The 21104-nt window shown below is 37.2% G+C and overlaps 5 protein-coding genes across 7 annotated transcripts; 3 read left to right on the top strand and 2 right to left on the bottom strand.

Annotated features, from left to right (window-relative positions):
• The first annotated feature begins 392 nt into the window (after window positions 1-392).
• On the top strand, window positions 393-5416 carry LOC125213248 (alpha/beta hydrolase domain-containing protein 17B-like). Its single transcript, XM_048113681.1, has 5 exons — window positions 393-898; window positions 1363-1399; window positions 2633-2869; window positions 2968-3015; window positions 4813-5416. Exons 1-5 carry the CDS (start codon window positions 594-596, stop codon window positions 5242-5244), a joined length of 1059 nt encoding a protein of 352 aa, XP_047969638.1. The 5' UTR covers window positions 393-593; the 3' UTR covers window positions 5245-5416.
• A 65-nt stretch (window positions 5417-5481) lies between these two features.
• LOC125213247 (pentatricopeptide repeat-containing protein At5g08510-like) lies at window positions 5482-7587 on the bottom strand. The gene has a single exon (XM_048113680.1). The coding sequence runs from the start codon at window positions 7522-7524 to the stop codon at window positions 5920-5922; it is 1605 nt and encodes a 534-aa protein (XP_047969637.1). The 5' UTR covers window positions 7525-7587; the 3' UTR covers window positions 5482-5919.
• Window positions 7588-8537: 950 nt separating this feature from the next.
• LOC125213249 (L-ascorbate peroxidase 3-like) lies at window positions 8538-10525 on the top strand. The gene is made up of 9 exons (XM_048113682.1): window positions 8538-8657; window positions 8746-8870; window positions 8967-9016; window positions 9087-9152; window positions 9224-9272; window positions 9658-9740; window positions 9811-9890; window positions 9965-10067; window positions 10154-10525. Exons 1-9 carry the CDS (start codon window positions 8557-8559, stop codon window positions 10334-10336), a joined length of 840 nt encoding a protein of 279 aa, XP_047969639.1. The 5' UTR covers window positions 8538-8556; the 3' UTR covers window positions 10337-10525.
• Window positions 10526-11037: 512 nt separating this feature from the next.
• On the bottom strand, window positions 11038-17275 carry LOC125212026 (cell cycle checkpoint protein RAD17). Of its 3 annotated transcripts, none has more exons than XM_048112032.1 (12): window positions 16886-17275; window positions 15644-15701; window positions 15124-15203; window positions 14994-15041; window positions 14193-14249; window positions 13956-14058; window positions 13512-13822; window positions 13078-13432; window positions 12348-12473; window positions 11919-12105; window positions 11789-11849; window positions 11038-11342 (listed from the first exon to the last, which is right to left on the bottom strand). In XM_048112032.1, exons 1-12 carry the CDS (start codon window positions 17090-17092, stop codon window positions 11127-11129), a joined length of 1809 nt encoding a protein of 602 aa, XP_047967989.1. In that variant the 5' UTR covers window positions 17093-17275; the 3' UTR covers window positions 11038-11126. The 3 variants fall into 3 exon arrangements, with proteins under 3 accessions (XP_047967989.1, XP_047967990.1, XP_047967991.1); XM_048112033.1 differs by having other exon boundaries at window positions 15654-15701; window positions 16886-16967; XM_048112034.1 differs by lacking the exon at window positions 16886-17275 and adding an exon at window positions 15283-15344 and having other exon boundaries at window positions 15654-15701.
• Window positions 17276-17359: 84 nt separating this feature from the next.
• On the top strand, window positions 17360-20683 carry LOC125212029 (rac-like GTP-binding protein RHO1). Its single transcript, XM_048112039.1, has 8 exons — window positions 17360-17474; window positions 17709-17846; window positions 18587-18674; window positions 18799-18908; window positions 19042-19105; window positions 19952-20016; window positions 20144-20209; window positions 20314-20683. Exons 2-8 carry the CDS (start codon window positions 17748-17750, stop codon window positions 20413-20415), a joined length of 594 nt encoding a protein of 197 aa, XP_047967996.1. The 5' UTR covers window positions 17360-17474; window positions 17709-17747; the 3' UTR covers window positions 20416-20683.
• The last annotated feature ends 421 nt before the right edge of the window (window positions 20684-21104 follow it).

Here is a 21104-nt window from a genome sequence, read left to right as displayed (position 1 = left end):
TCTATCAAAATTTTTTTGTAATTAACATACTTCTGTGGATGTAATTCGAATTTTTTTGCTACTAATTGACTATTGTGCCTTTTTTTAATTCTTTTTTCCTTTTATATTTCCATATTCAAAAAAATTCTAATATACTAATTACTACTGTCGAATCAATAAATAGTTTATTAGTATTAGATCACTTTACTTCATTTTTATATCATTGTACTTTATTTTTTTAAAAATAAAATAAAACCGTATTAAAATGAATATCGTATAAAATAAACTAAAAATAACCCTAAAAAACACTTTCTAATTTAACGAACATTACTGTATTCTGAATTTACTAGTGTAAATTTAATTTTTCCAACGTTCGAAAATCCCCATAAAACTACCCTCCTTTGAAATTCAGCTTACTTTTTTCTTCGCTCGGCCCTTTTCCACACGCGCCACCACCTCCCCGCGCCGGCCGCCTTCATTCACTGAAAGGAGATCTCAATACGACTGCGGTAGCTGCTACAGTGAGAAAGTTGAGCTTGATTTATGAACTGTGCAAGTCAATTCAGTCAGCTGCCACAGAAAAAAGGGGAATAGTTTGACGAGGACAAAAAGGTATGGGCGGGGTGACGTCATCGATCGCGGCTAAGTTTGCCTTCTTCCCTCCGACTCCGCCTTCATACACGGTCGTGGCCGACGACTCTCGCGGCGGAGCGCTTTGCATACCGGAGGTTCCGCAGAGGGAAGGCGTCGACGTCTTGAAGCTGAGGACGCGCCGCGGTAACGATGTGGTCGCGGTGTACATCACCCACCCCAAGGCCACTGCTACGATGCTCTATTCACACGGAAACGCCGCCGATTTAGGTCAGATGTATGAGCTGTTCGTGGAGATTACCCTCCGCCTTCGCATCAATCTGATGGGGTAATTTTTTGATTTATTTACATTTATCAATTACTATTTGGTAGTATTAATTCAAGTAACGCTTGTAAACTTGGAAAGGTCAAAATTAGGGAAGAGATTTGTAGTGAAATTTACATTAATCAATTAGTATTACTATTTGGTAGTATTTGGTCATACTTGTCGAGCAGATTTCCATATCAGACTAGTTGGAATGAGAGGATAAAACCGTTGAGCTGCAGGTAGCAGAATCTACTGAGAATACAGTGTTTAAATCTGGACAGATTTCAAAATTTTCTCAATGAAGAATACTTAGGATAAGTATATGCTAGGATAATCATCTATAATTGATTACAATAAGAAATACCTTAAGAGATCCTCCAAGCATTGCAAAATGTAGTCGTTACCTTCCGTCTCGGCTGTTAAAATTAGTTACCTATAATGGTATCAGTGGTTATTTTCCTTACTTGCTTATTCTGTTTTTTCAGGTATGACTACTCAGGTTATGGTCAGTCGTCCGGAAAGGTAGCTTCCTACTTTGAACAGCAACACATTTTTCCAACTTAGAAGGTTATAGTTAGTGGGACCGTCAGACTGCTTGCTAGTAAAATCGGTTATTCCTTTTGAAATCAGTTTTTCTCGAAACCTTAGGAAGGTTATATATCATGATAAAATGGTATTGCATCTTTCACTTGTTTTCTGCTAGCTTAAGCTTGACCGTGATGATAACAATGACAAATGTACTGTTTCATTATCAAGAAAGCATGATACAAGTTACTAAAAAGTGATGGATGAAAAAAATCGGGGGAAATATCGGCCATTGACATGGTTCTTCATTCTTTCCTATAGTGTATAATAAACGACAAGGTTTTAGATGGTTGTTGTTCAGAAATGTAACTGTATACGTAAGAACCCAGATACCACCTCGCAGAAGCTCAAATTTGAGATGATTCGTTAATCACACGGCCGCGCAAAAGTTTTTGTGAAGAATCCATAGTTCCAACATGATGAGTTGTGTATTGTCCTTGCCCTTGTTGATTTATTTTCTGAATATGCATTCAACTTGGAAATGAAAACCGGCAATAGGTTTCCTCTTTTCCCAAATATCACATCTCGTCAGTTGCTATTCCCTTTCACTAGGCAATCACCAACTCATAATTTCAATAATCTAGTGACAAGAAAATCGGTCCAAGCTATCAAGGTTAGGGTGAGAATATAAATTATGAGTAGTGATAATTGTGTATTTTAGTTAATTTTACACTGCAAAAAGCATCAGCTTACCTTTGTTCAGAATTGGAATTGGCATCTCGGTTGGATATGTGCACTTTCAGTAAGGCAAAATCTGCTCAAGATTACATTAAATTTTAAGCTGTTTTTTTAAAGTAGTATAACTACTTTTTTAAGATATGCTCCATATTTATTGCCACCTTAGTCATGCCATCACGTGCTAAGTGGTTATAATTTCACAGGGAAAAGCAATTTCTGGATTTATACAAGTGACTATGTATTAAGTGTGCTTCAATTTTTTTTATTAGATTTCATGCTATTTGAATCTCCTAGTATATCTTGGAAGATTCATGGGGCACTTTCCTTGCTCCTTGTATCTGCAAAAGTCTGTTCATTCTTTGATCTGAATAAGCATTATGGATAATAAAGTTTATCGAATAGCTTTATCAGAAATTCTGAATTTCCCTATAAGTGCTTATGCCACTAGTTCTTGTCACGGTATGACACAACCCTCTGCTTTCTGTGAAACAGCCGTCAGAGTGTAACACATACACAGACATTGATGCTGTATATAAATGCCTGAAGGAGAAGTATGGAGTGAAAGACGAACAGTTAATACTTTATGGGCAGTCTGTTGGTAGTGGTCCCACTATTGATCTAGCATCACGGTCACCAAACTTGAGAGGTGTTGTTTTACATAGCCCGATATTATCTGGTTTAAGAGTATTGTACCCTGTAAAGCGGACATATTGGTTTGATATCTACAAGGTGATCATTGATCTTACAGCTCATTCATTGTCTCTTTCGTTGTATTGGTAATTGGACATTTCAACGATTAACGCTCAGTTATTTCTTTCTAACTGCAGAATATTGACAAAATTGGTGCTATAGAATGTCCAGTTCTTGTTATCCATGTAAGTTGCTTTTCTTTGTATGTTTATTTTTGCCTTTTCCCTGTTTTCTGAACATTTATTGCACATAATTAATTGATCAATGAAACTATGTCTATTAATAGTAAGAAATTGCTTGTTAATTCTTGGTTATTAGCAACCCCACCAGACCTCCCTCGTTTTGTGTGTAGGTTGCAATTGAGATGCATTGATTAGCACTGGTTTAATACTCCCTCCGTTCCATACTAATGGAGGCGTTTCTTTTCAGCACGCTATTTAAGAAAAATTTTATTAAGTGAGTTAAGTAAAGGAAGAATAAAGTAGGAAATGGAAAAAGGTAGAGAGATGAAGAGAGAAGTAAGAGAGAGTAAAGTAAGTGAAAAGAAATGTGTTGACTTGTACAGAAAAGGGAAATGACTCCACTACTATGGAACGTACCAAAATGACTCCACTACTACGGAACGGAGGGAGTATTGCTTATGTCCAAGGGTTACTTCCTATTATTGTTGGCTGGCTGATACATCTGGAGTAACTTCGTAAAAATAATATTCTTATCTGCATCATAGTTAAGAAGTACATGAGGTTCTTATTTGGGACCAGAAATGAGGACCTTGTATGACTCCTTTCCTACGAAAAGCTCGAACACAAAACAATTGCACAATTCTTATGTATTCTGCACAACTTTTATATGTGACAAATGCATACTTCTGACTTCTATTTTGCATATCTAATAACTTGGGCTGTTATGTGTAGCCTCTCTCTCTCTCTATCAGAAGAGGGTCCAGGAGTAAAGTGGAGTTGAGTTTTTCAAGTGAATTCATAAAACTTTGAATTGACTGAAGTGGGATCTGAATAGGACTAGAGAGATAAACAAATGAAGAAGTAGAACAGAAGATTAGGGAACGAGATGAAATTTTAGTGTCTTGATGAGATAAAACAAATTGGCTGTAGTCTCTCTCTCTCTCTCTATTAGGGAACGAGATAAACAATATTTCTAGGAACACAATCAAGGCATCAGCTACTAGACAAGCCCAAGGGTGCTGAATTTATGAGATGCCTGGAAGGTATTTAGAGATCATATGAAATTTTAGTGTCTTGATGTAAGTGGTAAAGATGATATATAGAAGAATAAACAAAAAGTAAAAAAGGTAGGGGAAGCTTTACTATTCTTTCTTTGAATATGCATAAACAACTATGTTATTGAAGTGGAATCCTTTCCAGAGGAATTAGTTCTCCCTCGAGACTTGTTTTGATCTTTTAGCTCTGATGGAATAGTGACCATTAATAAACTGTACAATTTTAAGTATGAGGAAACTACTAAAAGTCTAAAACACTAGCCATGAAGTCTTAACTTGTGAAATGTTAAGCTAGCATATAATTCACATTATTTCATTTTTTGGCTCATTTCACTCAGATTGAGTTTAGTGTGGGCCAAAGAATCCAGAATGACTCTGAGTATGTAAATTCCGAATGACAAAATACCTGATGAATTAAACGGACTGAGGGGAAGAGAGACATGTAATCCAGAAACCTTACAATTAGACATTTCTTGACATATATAGCTTACATGGTCAGACTAAGTTATACGCTTGCATGATTAAGTTTTACTTAACACTGAGATTTATAGCAGACCTAATTGGCTGGTCTGCCACAATGAGTATTTGCCTTGGTGTAACATTATTTTTACTTGGGATATGATGGACGTTGTGCATAACTATTTCATGTTAGACATTTACTTAACATGAAATTCCAATAGTTTAAGGTGATTTTAGCTTTCTCTTGCATTGGGGAGAATGTCTCTAAATATTGGTTCTATAATAGGGTACTGCTGATGAAGTTGTCGATTGCTCCCATGGGAAGCAGCTTTGGGAGCTTTGCAAGGTAAAATATGAACCTTTATGGATAAATGGAGGTGGGCACTGCAATCTTGAACTATATCCCGAGTTCATCAAACATTTAAAAAGGTTTGTTCTGGCTCTTGGGAGAGCAAAGCCAGCTGTGAATGGTGTGGTAACACCATCACTTAGTTCAGACATTAAGCTTACAACATCAGTTAGTTCAGACAGTAAGCTTACAGCTGGTGAAAGCAGCGGCACAGAGTCATTTGATTTGCAACCAGATGTTCCAGACATTTCTAGAAATAGTTTGGATAGCCGACTTGACAAGTCCAAGAAGACGAGCAAGCCTGAAAAGTCTAGAATGAGCACAGATCGTGTCGAAAGATTCCGGAGAAGAAAAGGGTTGATCTGGTAGTAGACATCAGGTTCTGTTCAACCTGAGTTTCTCACTCAGCTGGGAAGGTTTCTGTGAGCTGATTTAGTAACTTAACTCAAATCATATTTGATCTGATCTTGTCAAAATAATTTGTTTTAAATTGTAAAATTTTGTGTTGATTAGATGCGAGCAGTTTACTGTTATTTTTTAACTGCAATTCTGTATATTATATCTGTGGTTTGTAGGAAAGAAGTTGCTATGAGATCTCCAGCATGTCACCATATTTCTCACTGCAAAAATTGCGTGTTGATTTGAGTTGCCATTTAACTCCAATCATATATATCCACTAAATAGTTTAATGAATTAAATTGTTTCTAATTAGTAGTATATGTTAACAAGATCATATGATTCAATCTTCCAAGAACTGTGAGACTCCACCAAAAAACCCTTCAAATGGTGGCAACCAACTCTCAAAATCTCCGCCACAAAAAATTCTTCAAAATGCATCCTTCATATCTCCCTCAGCAGTAGAGCACCTCCCCTCCTCCAAACGATGAAACTGATTCACATCCATCACCACAATCTCTCCCTCTCATACGCCTTCAACACCAATTTGAACGCGTTGGTGGTGGTCCCCTAAGGTTCTACGTTACGCGCAAAACTGCCCTGGGCGCTTGTTTAATATCCCAGTACATCGTGCTAGAAAAAGGCAAATCAAATCTCTACTGTTTGAGGATTTGATGAAATATCATCGCCACCAAGAAAAATAATAGCATTCCCGTCATTCTCAACCCAACTGCATCCGGGATTCTTCCTCACATTCTGCGATTTCTGCAGAGCCCTCAACGCCTTCGCCTCATCCCACATTGCAGCTTCTGCATACATATTCGCAAGTATCACATAGTTCCCACTATTCTCCTTCTCCAACTCGAATAGCTTCTTGGCTGACAGCTCAGATATCTCAAGATTGCGATGGCTTCTCCCTGCAGCCAGCAATGACCCCCACACGCTTGCCCCAGCCGGCATTGGCATTTTGGAGATGACCTCATAGGCCTCGACTAATCTCCCAGCGCGCCCCAACAAGTCCACAATGCATGCATAGTGCTCGTGCCTTTTCTCCACTTGATAGTCCGAGCTCATGGAATCGAAGAATCTCAACCCTAATTCCACTAAACCGGAATGACTGCAACCCGATAGAAGCCCTGTGAACGTAATGCTATCCGGGCGAAAACCTTCTTGAACCATGAGGTCGAATGTGTGGACTGCCTCTTCGCCTCGCCCATGAGAAGCATAAGCACTGATCATCGAGTTCCAGGCGACTAAACTCCTCGATCTTGGATTGATTCGATCAAAGCACAGCTTGGCATCGGGAAGGCTCCCACATTTCGCATACATTCCTACTAACGCAGTCTGCACTGACGGATGACCGTCCAAGCCCTCCTCTCGTGCGAAGCCGTGGATCCTCCTGCCTTGCTCTAACGCAGACGAATGGGCACAAGCGGGGAGAACGCTCATGATCGTCACCCAATTCGGCTTCAAATCCGAGCCTCTCCCCAACATTTTATCAAACAGTTGGAGAGCGTTAGCTGCAAGGCCGTTTTGGGTGTAACCTGATATCATACTCGTCCACGACACAATGTTCTTCGTTGGCATTTCTTCAAACAGCTCTCGTGCTGAATCAACCGCGCCTTCTTTCATATAACCCGAGATCAATGAGTTCCAAGACGAGACGTCTCTCACAGGCATTTCGTCGAAAAGCCTGCGCGCATCGGCGAGCTTCCCACATTTCACATACATGACGATCAGCGATGTCGCCACGTATAAATCGAATTCCAGCCCGTCTCTCATGCTCATCGAATGTATGCATTTGCCGATGCGGAGAAGCTCCAGATTCGCGACTGATTTCAACACGAAAGGGTAGGTGAAATAATCGCCGCGAAGATTCAAGGAATGCAATTTCGTAAAAATCTGCAGAGTCTCTTCGGAGTATTTATACAGACTGTAAGCTCGAACTATGGAATTGAAGAGGAGAAGAGAGGGGTTTTGGACGGAGTGGAAGATCCTGGCGGCGGAAGTGATGTCGCCGGAGCTGGCGTACATTGCAACCATTTTGGCGGCGAGGAAGGGCGTGGGGCGGAGGCCGCGGATTTCGATGTGTGCGTGGAGCTGTTGACCTAATTTGAGGAGGTTTTTGCCGGTGAAAGCTTGGAATACGGTGGCGTAGGAGGAGGGTGGGTGTTGGAACTGGGATGAATTGAGGAGGGGATCTAGAAGTATGGCCATTGCTGGTCTCATAGAAGCTTGGTGGTTCCATTTCATGAAGAATTTGCGGCGAGAAATGGTGGCGGCGGAGGGGTGCAGACGGTGGCTGGGATTTTGGGGTTTATGTTTTCAAATACGAAAAATTCATGTCTCAAAATGGATACTGATAAAATTTATGGAATTCAAGACTTTACCGCGTAAATTTTAGTTATTTAAACTTTTAGCACCCAAAAATAATTTTTTTTTAAATTGCTAGTATTAGTCCAAAAAATCATAAATTTAAATCGATATTGGGTACTTTTCAGTTTTCACAACCTTAAATTTTGGCTAAATTTATGATTTATTTCTACCAAAATTTGGGTTGTAAGAAAAGTAGTTGAAGTTTAGTACTCCTACTAGTACTCTCTGTTCCATAGTAATAGAATTATTTTGTCATTTTGGTACGTTGCATAGTAATAGAGTCATTTTCCTTTTCAGTAAAAGTTAACACATTTTTGCACACCTATTTTACTTTCTTTTACTTTTTTCTATCTTCATCTCTCTACCTTTTTCATTTTCTACTTTATTCTCCTTTTACTTAACTCATCTAACACAATTTTTCTTAATCTTCGTGTCCAAAAGAAATGCCTCAATTACTATGGAACGGAGGGCGTATTATTTTAGAGACCAAAATCTTTTATTTAATCGTACTTTTCCAATCATTAATACATTTCTTTATATGTTCTTGGACATGGCGATCCATTGAAAATAATTTATATATTTAATGGGACGGAGGGAGTATTTGATTATTTATTATTAAAATTAAGCACCGATTTCTCCATATTTTCTAATTAGTCACTAATTGGTGTTGGATAGAGTAAGCGGGTGTTGAGAAACATGAGAGAATCAGAAATTGAATAAAGAAAATCGCATGCAAGGAATAAATTAGTTTGAAAATTAAGAGATGCTGGATTCTTTACTTTTCTTGTGTTGATCCAATATAAATATTCATGACTTGTTCTCCAAATTTCTTGTGAGAAGGGAACCATCCATTTATTTATAGTGGTGGGGATTTTGTTTGACAGAAAAAGTCATTAAGTTGGAACTGAAATGGCAGAGAGAGAGTATTCAAAGCAGATGGAGAGGGCGCGAAGGGACCTAAGAGCCCTCATCTCTTCCAACAACTGTGCCCCCATCATGCTTCGCTTGGCGTAAGTCTAATACAATTATACACTCCGTTCGTCCCAAGTTAGTTGAGGCTCTTCCTTTCACTTTGGAGTAATAAACATGTGTTTGTAGGTGGCATGATGCAGGCACATATGATGCAAAAACAAAGACTGGAGGTCCCAATGCTTCTATTAGGAACCAAGCTGAGCTCAATCATGCTGCTAATGCTGGTCTCAATATTGCCATTCAACTTTGTGGTCCTTCTCTAATCTCAATCTATTCTTTTTTCTCAATACCAAACAATACTTATTTTCTTTCTCATTAAATACCATTTTTTTTTGTTTTGACTACAGAGGAAGTAAAAGCTAAAAATCCAAGAATCTCATATGCAGATCTTTACCAGGTAGCATAAGTATATGATTTGCAGAATGTGATGAGCTTTGTACTTATTTAATCCTTTCCTGAGTCTTCAGCTTGCTGGCGTCGTTGCTGTTGAGGTAACCGGAGGCCCCACCATCGACTTTGTTCCAGGCCGAAAGGTAGAGATATCTTGACATAATTTGGTAAAGACTGTTTGGAACATTCCAACATCGTTGCTTCTATTTGACAGGATTCCATGGCCTCCCCGGAAGAAGGGCGCCTTCCCGATGCCAAACAAGGTTAGGAATCGATCAATCTCTCTGACACTAGAATCTTTATTTGTCATCCTTTTGTGCTTCAATAATTCAAGTGACTTGCATTCATCATCAACTTAGAAGTTGATGTAAAAGAACTTGGTCCTACCAATTCCCATCCTATACCTTATACTAAAGTCTAAAGTCTTCCATTCATCTTCTATTTTGTGAACATTAACTTGAATAGATACTGGATATAATATGTTGATTTTGGATAGTCCAAAAGTAACAGGAAAATTAAATGGAATGATTCCTTCCTCTTGGTTCAAGCAACTTTTTTCACTGATCTATACAATCTTCCTTTGAGTGTTGGTGCAGCTTATGGTTCTACAACTGATCTCTCCTCTCTCTTTCACACTCATATTTGTAGGTGCTTCCCACCTAAGGAATGTTTTTAATCGAATGGGCCTCTCCGACCAAGATATTGTAGCACTATCCGGGGGGCATACACTGGTAACTCTTACATCTCGAATTTCGCAATCTTGGATGAAATGCATGTAATGTAACTTTGTATATCGATCAGGGAAGAGCACATCGTGAGAGGTCAGGATTTGAAGGCCCTTGGACACAAGATCCTCTCAAATTTGACAATTCTTACTTTGTGTAAGATATTACTATTAAACAACAAACTACTGATATTTCATAATCAACTTGTATCTCATATCTAAAATGGACAGGGAGCTTCTTAAAGGAGATTCAAAAGGTCTGCTAAAACTACCGACTGATAAAGTTCTCGTAGAGGATCCCGAGTTCAGGAAATACGTGATCTTGTATGCTGAGGTACACTCATGACTATAATACATTCTTCTAAATAACCATTGTCGTAGTCATTACTCGTTATCATTAGTGTGTATGTTGTATTTAAGGATGAAGAAGCATTCTTCAGAGACTATGCTGCTTCGCACAAAAGGCTGTCGGAGCTAGGATTCAGTCCACCGTCGTCTTTGGGATTAGTTATCAAGAAGACAATGATCGCGGCTGCTGTAGCTGTGACAGTGGCACTTCTGAGTTACTTCTATGAAATGAACAAAAGAGACTTGTTTAAGTGATGAGCATTGTTGCCTTGTAATTACATTTCTCACCAAATTGAAAATTTCATTTAATCCATTTCAAACAAACCGTGTAACCCCAAAATCATTAGAATTAGAGTCAATAAATTACTGTACAAAAAAGGTTGTAACAAGAAGACAATTATTACTCCCTCCGTTCCATAGTAATGGAGGCGTTTCTTTTCGGCACGGAGATTAAGAAAAGTTGTGTTAGATGAGTTAAATAAAGAGAGAATAAAGTAGAAAATGAAAAAAGTAGAGAAAAGAAGAGAGAAAAAAAGTAAGAGAGGGTGAAGTAAGCGTGGAAAAATGTGTTAACTTTCATTAAAAAGGAAAATGACTCTATTACTATGGAACGTACCAAAATGGCAAAATGACTCTATTACTATGGAACGAAGGGAGTAATATATAGAACCAATTTCAAACCCTCAAAATTGCATCTACCACATAATATGGCATCGAACTATCCTCATATCAAACCACAAAACTCATAAATAACTTCGTTCAATATCTTTATCAAACTCATCAAACAAGGCAATAAATATGTAGCCATTCTCACAAACCAAACATGTCAGAAGATTAAACCTCCTCAAACCAAAACACATGTATGAACTATTTCGAGACTTTTTCACCCCTTGCCAAGATGAATGCAGTTTGAGTTAACAATTCCTCAATATGAAGGTTTTAAGTAATATTTTGACTAAAGATAAGAAACCTCCTAAATTAGAACTGATATATGTACATCATTTACAATTCACAAAAATAGAACGCTGCAGTAAAGCAACAAAAGCTACCACTCTTCTATTTCATCATCATCAACCTCGCCGTCTACACTCATACCATTGCAGTCATCTTCATCAAAGCTAACTTCAGCTAGGACTTGATGGTCTGCTGAAACTCTATGTCCAAGCCATTTGAGTGCAGGATTAAATTCAGTTGCTAAAGTAGAATGGCTGTACAAACTTGCACTAGTAGGATCATCTACCCTTCGACTCAGTATTCGACTCTGCAAGTGCATTCACAAGAGAAGAAAACAGTATGAATAAGAAACAAACCATAACGGGAAGTACATGTCTGTCCTGCACCAGGCCCCTAAACACTACCAACAAGCAATGGATCATTGCAGAGTAAAGATAGTTTGATGACACAAGATGTAGATGTGTGGGTATGAGTAAAGGGTACCATCACAAGACGAAGAGAGAGATAGATTGATACTTAAAAAGATCCTGAATGGATGTGGAACTAAAAGGTTACCAAAATAAAGGATATTTTCTTAGCCAAAAGAAGAAGCTGGTTCCAAGAGTGTTATTGACTCCAAAAGTAAAATAAAAACAAACTATGAGTAAGCCTCGGAATGGTTCTTTTCATAAGCGATTAACTCATAACAAAAGGATGCATTAGGTACATTTGAAAATCTTATTATGTTATGCGGAAGATGGTTATCTGACTTACCTTATTGTGCTTCAGAGATTGATCAATCTGCCAGAGCACAGGACGGCGAATTGCATGCCACCTGCATATTCAGAATACCATTAGCATCTGGTTCACAAAAAACAAAGAACAGATTTCTCAGGAACTATACCGAGAAGATAGGGGACTGGTATTCCCAAATAAAACTCCACGGACAGCAACTGAAGCAGCAGCAGATTGTAAGACATTCTCAGCTTCCCAGGTTTTACTGGATGGGGTGAGAAGCAAGTCGGCATCGCTTAAGTATGCTCCTACAACCCATGCATCCTCGATTGCTTCCTCATTCACAAAATCTAAAACTGTAATTGCAATCATCAAACAAAATAAAATCACCAATGGCCCATCTCTTACTTGAACAATCCCATAGCAAATAACAAAAGTGCAATCTGGAACACATATTTGATACCACAGGGTAACAGTACAAACAATGGGGTAACATGCCTTCTCACAAGATTTAAGACAATAGTACAATACTAAACATTCAAATGCAAAAGAAGCTACCATTTTATAGGATAAGATAGCATATAATAGTATGGATTACCATTTTCATGGAGAAAATCAGTAACAAGCCGTGCCTGCCCATGTGCTTGACAAAGTACCAGCTCTGGATCATCCATTTTGATCTGACACCTGGAAAATTTTTCCTTTAAAAGAATCACATCTGTATCTACAGAACAATGTAAAAAAATCAGTATAGCAGCCACAAATTTATAAATTTCCTTATTCTGCATGAATATAAAATTATGAATGGGAATTTCAAATACACATCTGAAGATGACTGTTGAAGGATTATCTTTTCAAGAGTTTGGCTCGTTTTACGAAAGAAACAAGTTGTTATGTCCTACTCCATCCATCCCACTATAGTAGAGGGCAATTGTTTTGGCCACAGAAATTAAGAAATGGATGTTTAATGAGTCGAGTGGAGAGAGATAAAGTAGATAAGTGAATACAAAATAAAGTAAGAGAGATCAAATGTGTTGATTTTTGCCAAAAAGGAAATGGCTCAACTACAGTGGGAGTGTGGGACAGCCAAAATAGGATCTCAATTACAATTAGACGGAGGAAGTAATATTTATGTGTATTTAGGTAAAGCAGGTGGGTCTAGCTCACACCATCATGGTGGTGGTCGAACACCAAAATTAAGTTTGAGCTCACATTTCGCATAAAATCCAGATTATAATTTCATGCACCACATTTGCATTCAATATATCTCCATCAGTATCCAACACTTGAAGTGTATGATATACAAAAAGCCAATTGCATGAATATACCTGATGGAACTGCACTTCCAGTCTCTCTCTTGTTGTGCAAAAATTTTCCAAGTGCATGAAATAGTGACAGAGTCGGATCTTTGCCAAATGGCAGAAGAACTCTATCATACAACCTGTTAGTCTCAGTCTGTTTTTCTTCTCGATATGTCTTTACCGAATTCAGAACAGATAAAGTATCAAGGGGATGTGGTTTCAACGAGAAGTACTGCAAAGATGTAATAGCACTTCTTATATCTCCTTCACTGGCTTTTGCTATAAAATCAACATATTCATCATTCACTTTGAGCCTTTCCAATCTGCAAATTCTTGTAAGTGCTCTTTTGATGGAATTGGCAGTGATTGGATTGAACGTCACCTGATAGATTGAGTTTGATGCTAAAACATCAGCAAACCCAAGTTGTAGCTCTGGAATATGACAAGGTAAGAAACAAAACCTTATAAGCCCCTGCATTTTGAAGAGATGACTGGAGCTCTTCCCAATACCAGCTATGCTGTTCTGCAGATTCAGACCGGCCATAGTCATTGATCAATATGGCTGTGGGAAGGCGGACAGATTGCAGAAGAAGATACAAGCACCTCTGAAGTCTTCCATAAGAGACCTTTCCATTCACCATAGGGAGATCATCAATTAACAGTACAACAGATGCTGGAGATACTCTGGTTAAGGATGAAGAAACTAATCCATATTTTCGTATCCGTTCAACAAAACTTTCAAACTCATCCAACTTTGACATATACTGGATCCCTATATCACATATTCACAAACCAGAGACACGTGAATATAGAAAATAGAAATAAATTGAATAGAACATTATCAAATGACAATTTTGGACCTGAATTAGAATAAATTTGGAGACTAGAAGAGACACTGTGAGTACCTGAATTGGAATTATGCACATGTTCCTGCCAAATTGTTGGGGTAGGTGTTCTCCATTCATACACTTCCATTCCAAGATGACATGCAACAGCATAGATGGTTGCCTACAATATTATGCCATTCAATGGATGGATAATGCAATATTGAAACATCAGCAGAAATTATCTTAACAGACAATGTCTATTTTTCACTTTTCACAATGCTAATAATTTTCAGTGCTAAGAACCATAGAGCGTACAGATTTTCCAACTCCAGCTTGACCAGAGATGAGGATCACATTACTGAATGAATTATCCTGCAGATAGTAAGAAACAAAACCTATTACTTAAAAGGTGGCAGAAGAACAATATATTTTCAATGGTAACCAATCAACTTATGTCCAGTACTGGTTTTTTTGTAAATAGTTAAAATGAAATGGAAAGAAGTCAATTATTTAGTGACCATTACATTTAGAGAATATAAAATACTCTTGCTTAGTTATGCAATAACATAAAAGGTATAACTACCGTCCAGTTATCCATAAAGAGTTATCTTGGTTGTTATAGTTTCTGTCACTTGGGGCATTTTGAAAATATGATACCCTAAATTACCAAGTAACCATATTCAGTATTATGTATCTTTATTGATGTGAAAGATGCATTTAGGATTGCAACAAATAACTAACATATTGAACATCTTGATTATTCTGTATTCTGGGCTTTGCTATGAACTATTCAATTTATTCTGGCAAAGTGGCAATAGCACACATCAAACTCAAACAGTTACAAAAGTCATTGTAGGACTAAGTCGCCAATCAGATGAGAGATATACCTAGTTTTCATTTGTTAATGACATGGTAACATTAGCCTTTAGGTTACACTAAGTCAAAAAATGCCAACTAAGATAATAGACCCCGCAAAAAAAACTAAAAGGTAAATTCTTAAAAGTTGATAGGACTGTGAAATAATAAGCAAGAAACAATGATGACAGAATGGTTGATGCATTTTTTGGTAGTAGGAAAACGAACAAGAAGAGTCAGGCAGGTTTGTTAGAAGAGTACCGCACTACTTTTGAGTTTCTCCTCAAACCATGATTTAACTTCTTCAACCTGCCAACCACGACGGAACCATGAACATTACATGACTTAGGTATGGATGAGTTAGGAACAGCAATCATAAAGCGGTTTGTACCTTCTTCTTATGAACGGCCAGATCCCCTAAGCAACTCGGCATATACTTTTCGACCCACATATCCTTGTTACCACTGGAATCTGCGCAAAAACCGTAGGTACAGAAGATCAGATGGAAATCAATTTAAATTACACATCCCTCAAATGTTAGAAGACAAACCAGCCTATTTGGGAGAAGGAAGTGACATGTATTCAATACTTCAAAACAGAACATTTTAGCAACTGCAGATGAATCAAGATTAAGTTCTCTCATACAACAAGCCAACATGAATCTACAGAGAATGTGAAATATTCAGAGTACTCAACAAGCAAGACAAAATGAACAATGAAGACCAATTTCTACAACAGCATGGTCGTGAATTCATGATAGCAAACATGAGTATATTAGTAATAATTCAACAACAAAGAGCCATTAGTCATGAAGGTCAAATCCTATACACTCCAGAAAAAATAGGAAAGGAAATCTCAATATAAAGAGTGAGAAAATGCAACAAATGCATAAAATTATAATAATGGCATACCAGATGTTACCTTGAACTGAGGGAACCCTTGATCAAATTCCTGACAAATCTGTTTGACCTGCATTGAGAAATAGCATGAGAAAATGTGTAGGGTTTCAATAAGAAACTGAGAGATTAAGTAATTAATGGAATGAGATCCAGAGTAACGTTAACTAGGTCTAGTCAACCAATGCACTGGTTTTAAGAAATCTTTCTTACTCACCAGAAACAGGATTGGAAACCTCGTACATGATTTTCCAAAAATAGAAGATTAGATGTGTTTGAAATTTGATGTTTCATAAGAAACCTTTAGTGGTTATTCTGATTAGGATTTAGGAAACAATATTTTCACACAGTCTTCAGCTTTACTTCATCTAGTATTCTAGTTCAACTAACATCATCAAATGATATATAACTTCAATAATCACAATAAGATATCATTCTTGAGTAAGATCTAGTTTCCAACAAACCCATCAATTTCCAACATAACAGGAAAATTATGCATTATTCATGCAGCTCATCAAGACTCAGAATGAGGCCAACAATGTCATCATGCAAAAAATTGACGGCAAACTACATGCTCCCTTGGGCCAATGAGAGACCCAACAGCTCCAGTGGCTACTGCCTCCACTTTAACAGACAAATCAACTCAAGGATCAAACAGATTTTATGAATTTTATGCTTCATAATATGTAATTTTTCAGGAATATCTCAAAATGCATTTGCCTAATGAGTAATGAAAAAGGAGTAAGAATCTATCTTATCACTACAATTGCAGTTTTCTCAGTCTTACTTCCATCCACTTGTCAAGACCAAGACTCAGGCTAGTATGATTTTCCATGGTCTTCTTAGTTCGTCGTGGAGCAATGTATCAGTCGGTTAAAGTCAATATATCAGAATAGGAGTAACCATATGATAACCCACTGATAAGTAGCATCAAATTTATATTCAGCTTCGTTACATAAAATAGCCTGCATAAACTGCCAAAGCTAAAATTTCTACTGCACCAACTTGAAATCAAGTACTAGTATTACTGAATGCTAAATTAATTTGGTCGAAAATAAAATCTTCAACTTCCCTATAGCCCTCCACTAATACTACTAGTATAAAACTAGTTCGACAAAATTACCCCAAATCTCCATCACAAAATAAAAATTCCGAGCCATGGTTAACCACAAATTCGCTAAGCCAGTAATTTCATTTAGATTGAATGAAAACAGTCGTAGAAAGGTAAATGAAATTGTAAGAGATGTGAGAATGTACCTCATCGAAATCAATGGCGCTGGAGTTGTGAAATGGCGATGAGTAAGAGCTGGAGACTGAAAGCTTCTTAGCTCTTTTAGGGTTTTTCCGAGGTGGAGCTGATTTCGAGAATCTGACACCAGTTTTAGATGATAAGTGTTTATCTTTAACTTCATCGTCATCGGATGATGAAATTACAATGGCTGAACTCCTTTTCCCCTTCCCCATCGAAGGCCAACCGTAGTTTGGCTCCTCCGCAAAATTTCCAAATTATCAGTAAGATTTTGGAACCCTAGCGAAATGGCAATCCTGCGCGGGTTTTCTCTGAAGAAAATAATAATAATCAAATAAAATTGAAGCGTACCGCATACGTTTAACTGATGAATATGATTTCAAGTATTCCAAAATTCGTTAAAATTGATATTCTCAAATCCTATTAATTTAATTTATAAATATTACTCCTACTAAATTTTAACCCATTTAAATGGCGTGCCCAAAAGTTTGTAAGTAAAATTAAAGGAGTAAAAATTTAGAGGTGGAGAGCGAGAAAAATGGTGGAGAGAGGAAGAGAGTAGAGCGGTTCAATGGCAGCGTTTCCCGGCTAAATAAGGTATTATGCGTCATAGCCACTCGATCTCAACCACACCAATCAATTAACCTTATTATTCTTGTTTCTCTCTCTAGATTCTGATCCCACATTCTTCTTCTGTACATTCTGCTCAAGGGTTAGGGTCCGAATTGGCTGATTATCTAGTTGTCCTAGCTTTGATAGGGAGGAACAATGAGAAATCTAGAAACTGTCTGTGCTCCTTTTACCTGTGTGTTGTGCATTTCTGCTAATTAGGTGTAGAGAGAGAAAGAGAGATAGTTTTATTCGGGAAGAATGAGCGCTTCAAGATTCATCAAATGTGTGACGGTGGGCGATGGTGCTGTTGGAAAGACATGTCTCTTGATTTCATACACCAGCAACACCTTCCCCACGGTCTGACATTTTTATTCCTAAATTTTGTCTGAACTGCCATTTTAATTGGTGGCATGCTACAATTATTCACATCACATGAAATTTCCCCTTTTTGGTTGTATGCCTATTATTGTGAAATACTAGGAAATAGATCATATGGATCTCGTTGTGAAGGATTGAGGAGATTGTCTTGGCTTTAGTGAATGAAAAGAACCAAATATGCATGGAGGCACCTTATTTTGTTTCCATATTGTTACTGATCATGTGGGCATTGAGATTTTGAGAAAAACCGGTATTCGTTTATTGATTTTAACTTTTTGTTTCGTTATTGTTAGAATCACATCGAGATAGAGAACAGTTATTTCTCATCGAAATTTGCATATTTCATATTGCATAGGTGATATTTGCTCTAAATAATGGCCAAGTATTTTACTATATGTGGCAAGAGAATCGATTCTACACTTTTGTGTTCATCTGGACCTTCTTCCCTTGACAAGTCAACCATAATATTGGTGCTACTTGTTCAGTAATTGTGCTGCAAATTTCGGGGCAATTTACTTTTGTTGCCAGTTCAATCATAACATTTCTTTCTGATTTATTCTTATGTTATTTCATTTTGTTTTAGCTTTAATAGTCCTGAAAGCAAAATGTTGTGGTGGTTATTTGCATCTTATATGATTCTACACTTCATTCTTTGAAAAGTGATCTATTATTCCATCATGTGTCTTTAACTTTTTTGTTTTGCTTTTTATGCGGAACAGGATTATGTGCCTACTGTGTTTGATAATTTCAGTGCCAATGTCGTTGTCAATGGAGCCACTGTTAACCTTGGCCTGTGGGATACTGCTGGTAAGTAATAGAGATAATTTCCATGTACTTCCGTAGGTGATTACACCTGGGATAAATTTAGTTATATGATAGTACTTCTTATAGTTCAAACATGTGAGCCTATGGTTATTGTTCTGTGGAACAGGGCAGGAAGATTACAACAGATTAAGGCCTTTGAGTTATCGTGGAGCTGATGTTTTTATTCTGGCATTTTCTCTTATCAGCAAGGCAAGCTATGAAAATGTTTCCAAGAAGGTAAGGATTTGATTGCCATACAGTATGTATAATTGTATATTCATCACTTTTCTACTCTCTTTTTTTGCACCAATTTGTTTTTTGTTAATTGTCCTTTTTTTCTGTTTTGGGCTCTGGTGTATTTCTGATTCAGTGGATTCCTGAATTGAAGCATTACGCTCCTGGTGTCCCTATAGTTCTTGTTGGCACAAAACTTGGTGAGATATCAAATTTAAAAGTGCATTAAATAGTCAGTTTCCTTATTTAAGTTTCTTATGATGATATTGTGTTTACTGGTATTGGGAATATTATGATTGCTTTCTTTAGAGCATGAAAGATATATTTGTGTCAGCTTCAAGCTTTCTGCAACCACCCTAATGCTTCTGTCGGAAGGGTAGTAAATATACTGGAATAATATACAAGAACCAAGAGTGAGGGGACTCTTTTTGTTTAGTTTGTATGAATACAAACATCCATTTTGCAATTATCATGCTATCATAATGTAGGATAAAAATGTTTTTAAGCAAATCCTTGCCCATATTTTTAGCTGATGATAGCTTAATATATTTCCAATAGTAAATTTTAGGTGAAGTGATAAGCATTTGAAATCACCATCCTTTCTTTCTCACCTCTAGAAGCTGTGATGTGATAGTCTTAAGAGTTCACCTTCCTTTGGTCATCTCACAGACTATATTCATTTAAGCGCACTGGCTGCTTCATAGGACTTTTTCCGTGTATATCAAGTTACATATCAAACAAGTAGCATGATTAAACTTGGAATTCCAAGGTCTTTCTTAATTGTATTGATCTGTCTACCTTGTACTGGTGTCATTGTATGATTCTAGAGTTCCTTTCTAGATGGTCATTTTATAATTCTTTAACATAGAATATTGGTCTGTCACTTGTTGAAATTTTGTGTGATTTGTTCACATATTTAAAAGATGGAAAATTTGTTCGAGATTTGTTCACTCTGTTTTCTTACTTAGATTTAAAAGTTAAAATTGGCATAATCCATTGGGTGAAAGTTTTATTTGTTGTTTGTTTACGACTTGTGTTTGATTCAGATCTTCGTGATGATAAGGAGTTCTTCGAAAATCATCCAGGCTCTGTACCAATCACTAACGCACAGGTGAAACTATGTGACCCCGGGTTATACCAGCCTTATTTTTGTTTTTCTTTCTAGTATGTGGTGCTGGTTTTTGTGATGGCTAAGCCCTATTGCTGTAGATTTCATTCTTGTCACTCTAAACCTACAGGGAGAGGAGCTGAGGAAATTGATTACGTCTCCATCTTATGTTGAATGTAGTTCAAAAACACAAGAGGTATGATCCTATTGAGTTGCCACTTTTATTAAAACAAAGCCATTTCCATCACGATATCGAGATATAAAAATGAACATGTTTGGTGACATAATATATGAAAACAGAATGTGAAAGCAGTTTTTGATGCTGCCATTAAAGTTGTTCTCCAGCCACCCAAGCAAAAGAAAAAGAAGGGAAAGGCTCAAAAAGCTTGCTCCATATTGTGATCAGCTTGAGGTGAAGATATACGTCCACCTCCCGCCCTTCCACCCATCTATGTCCGTTTCTATTCTTTTTGCATAACAAGTAGGAGATCACACTTTTAGGCCTTCATTGTGCCCTTTATGTTTTCCTTTGTTTTTTTTATGTATCGATCAGACATAAAACTGTGATTTTGGCTAATGGTTCTTGAATTTGTTTTCTTCTACTTATTTTGTGTATTGTAATCATGAGTTTTAAATCTATAAAGTGTGAATGTGGGCTTCTATTTGGTTACTTTCAAGGTAATTCATCTCAAGAACTAGAGAATTGCAGTAATATTTTTTTAGAATTGCACTAATGTTTTTATATATCTCTAAATCCATCACACTTCATTTTTCAATTGTCGGTTTAGATTATTGCACATAAACATACTTGCTCTATATAAAAGTAGAAGTATACTTGATAGTACATTCTTATTATGTCTGTCATGTTTTTATGAAGAACAAAACAAGATAGATTAAGAACTAGAAACACCCTATCAGAAGGGGCAAGAGCACGAGCTACGAAATTAACCTCGCACATCGAAGAATTTCGCCGGATTCATAAAAGCGTGACAGTTGTTTCGGACCATCAACTGCGACCTTGCTATCTAGTTGAAAAACCATGCTAAGTCGAGTGGCCCGGGATACAGAGAGTGAACATGCATAAACTGCCC

The sequence above is a fragment of the Salvia hispanica genome, chromosome 3 (genome assembly GCF_023119035.1).
Source record: "Salvia hispanica cultivar TCC Black 2014 chromosome 3, UniMelb_Shisp_WGS_1.0, whole genome shotgun sequence".
Taxonomy (NCBI): domain Eukaryota; kingdom Viridiplantae; phylum Streptophyta; class Magnoliopsida; order Lamiales; family Lamiaceae; genus Salvia; species Salvia hispanica.
This window is presented reverse-complemented; position numbering and strand designations above follow the sequence as displayed.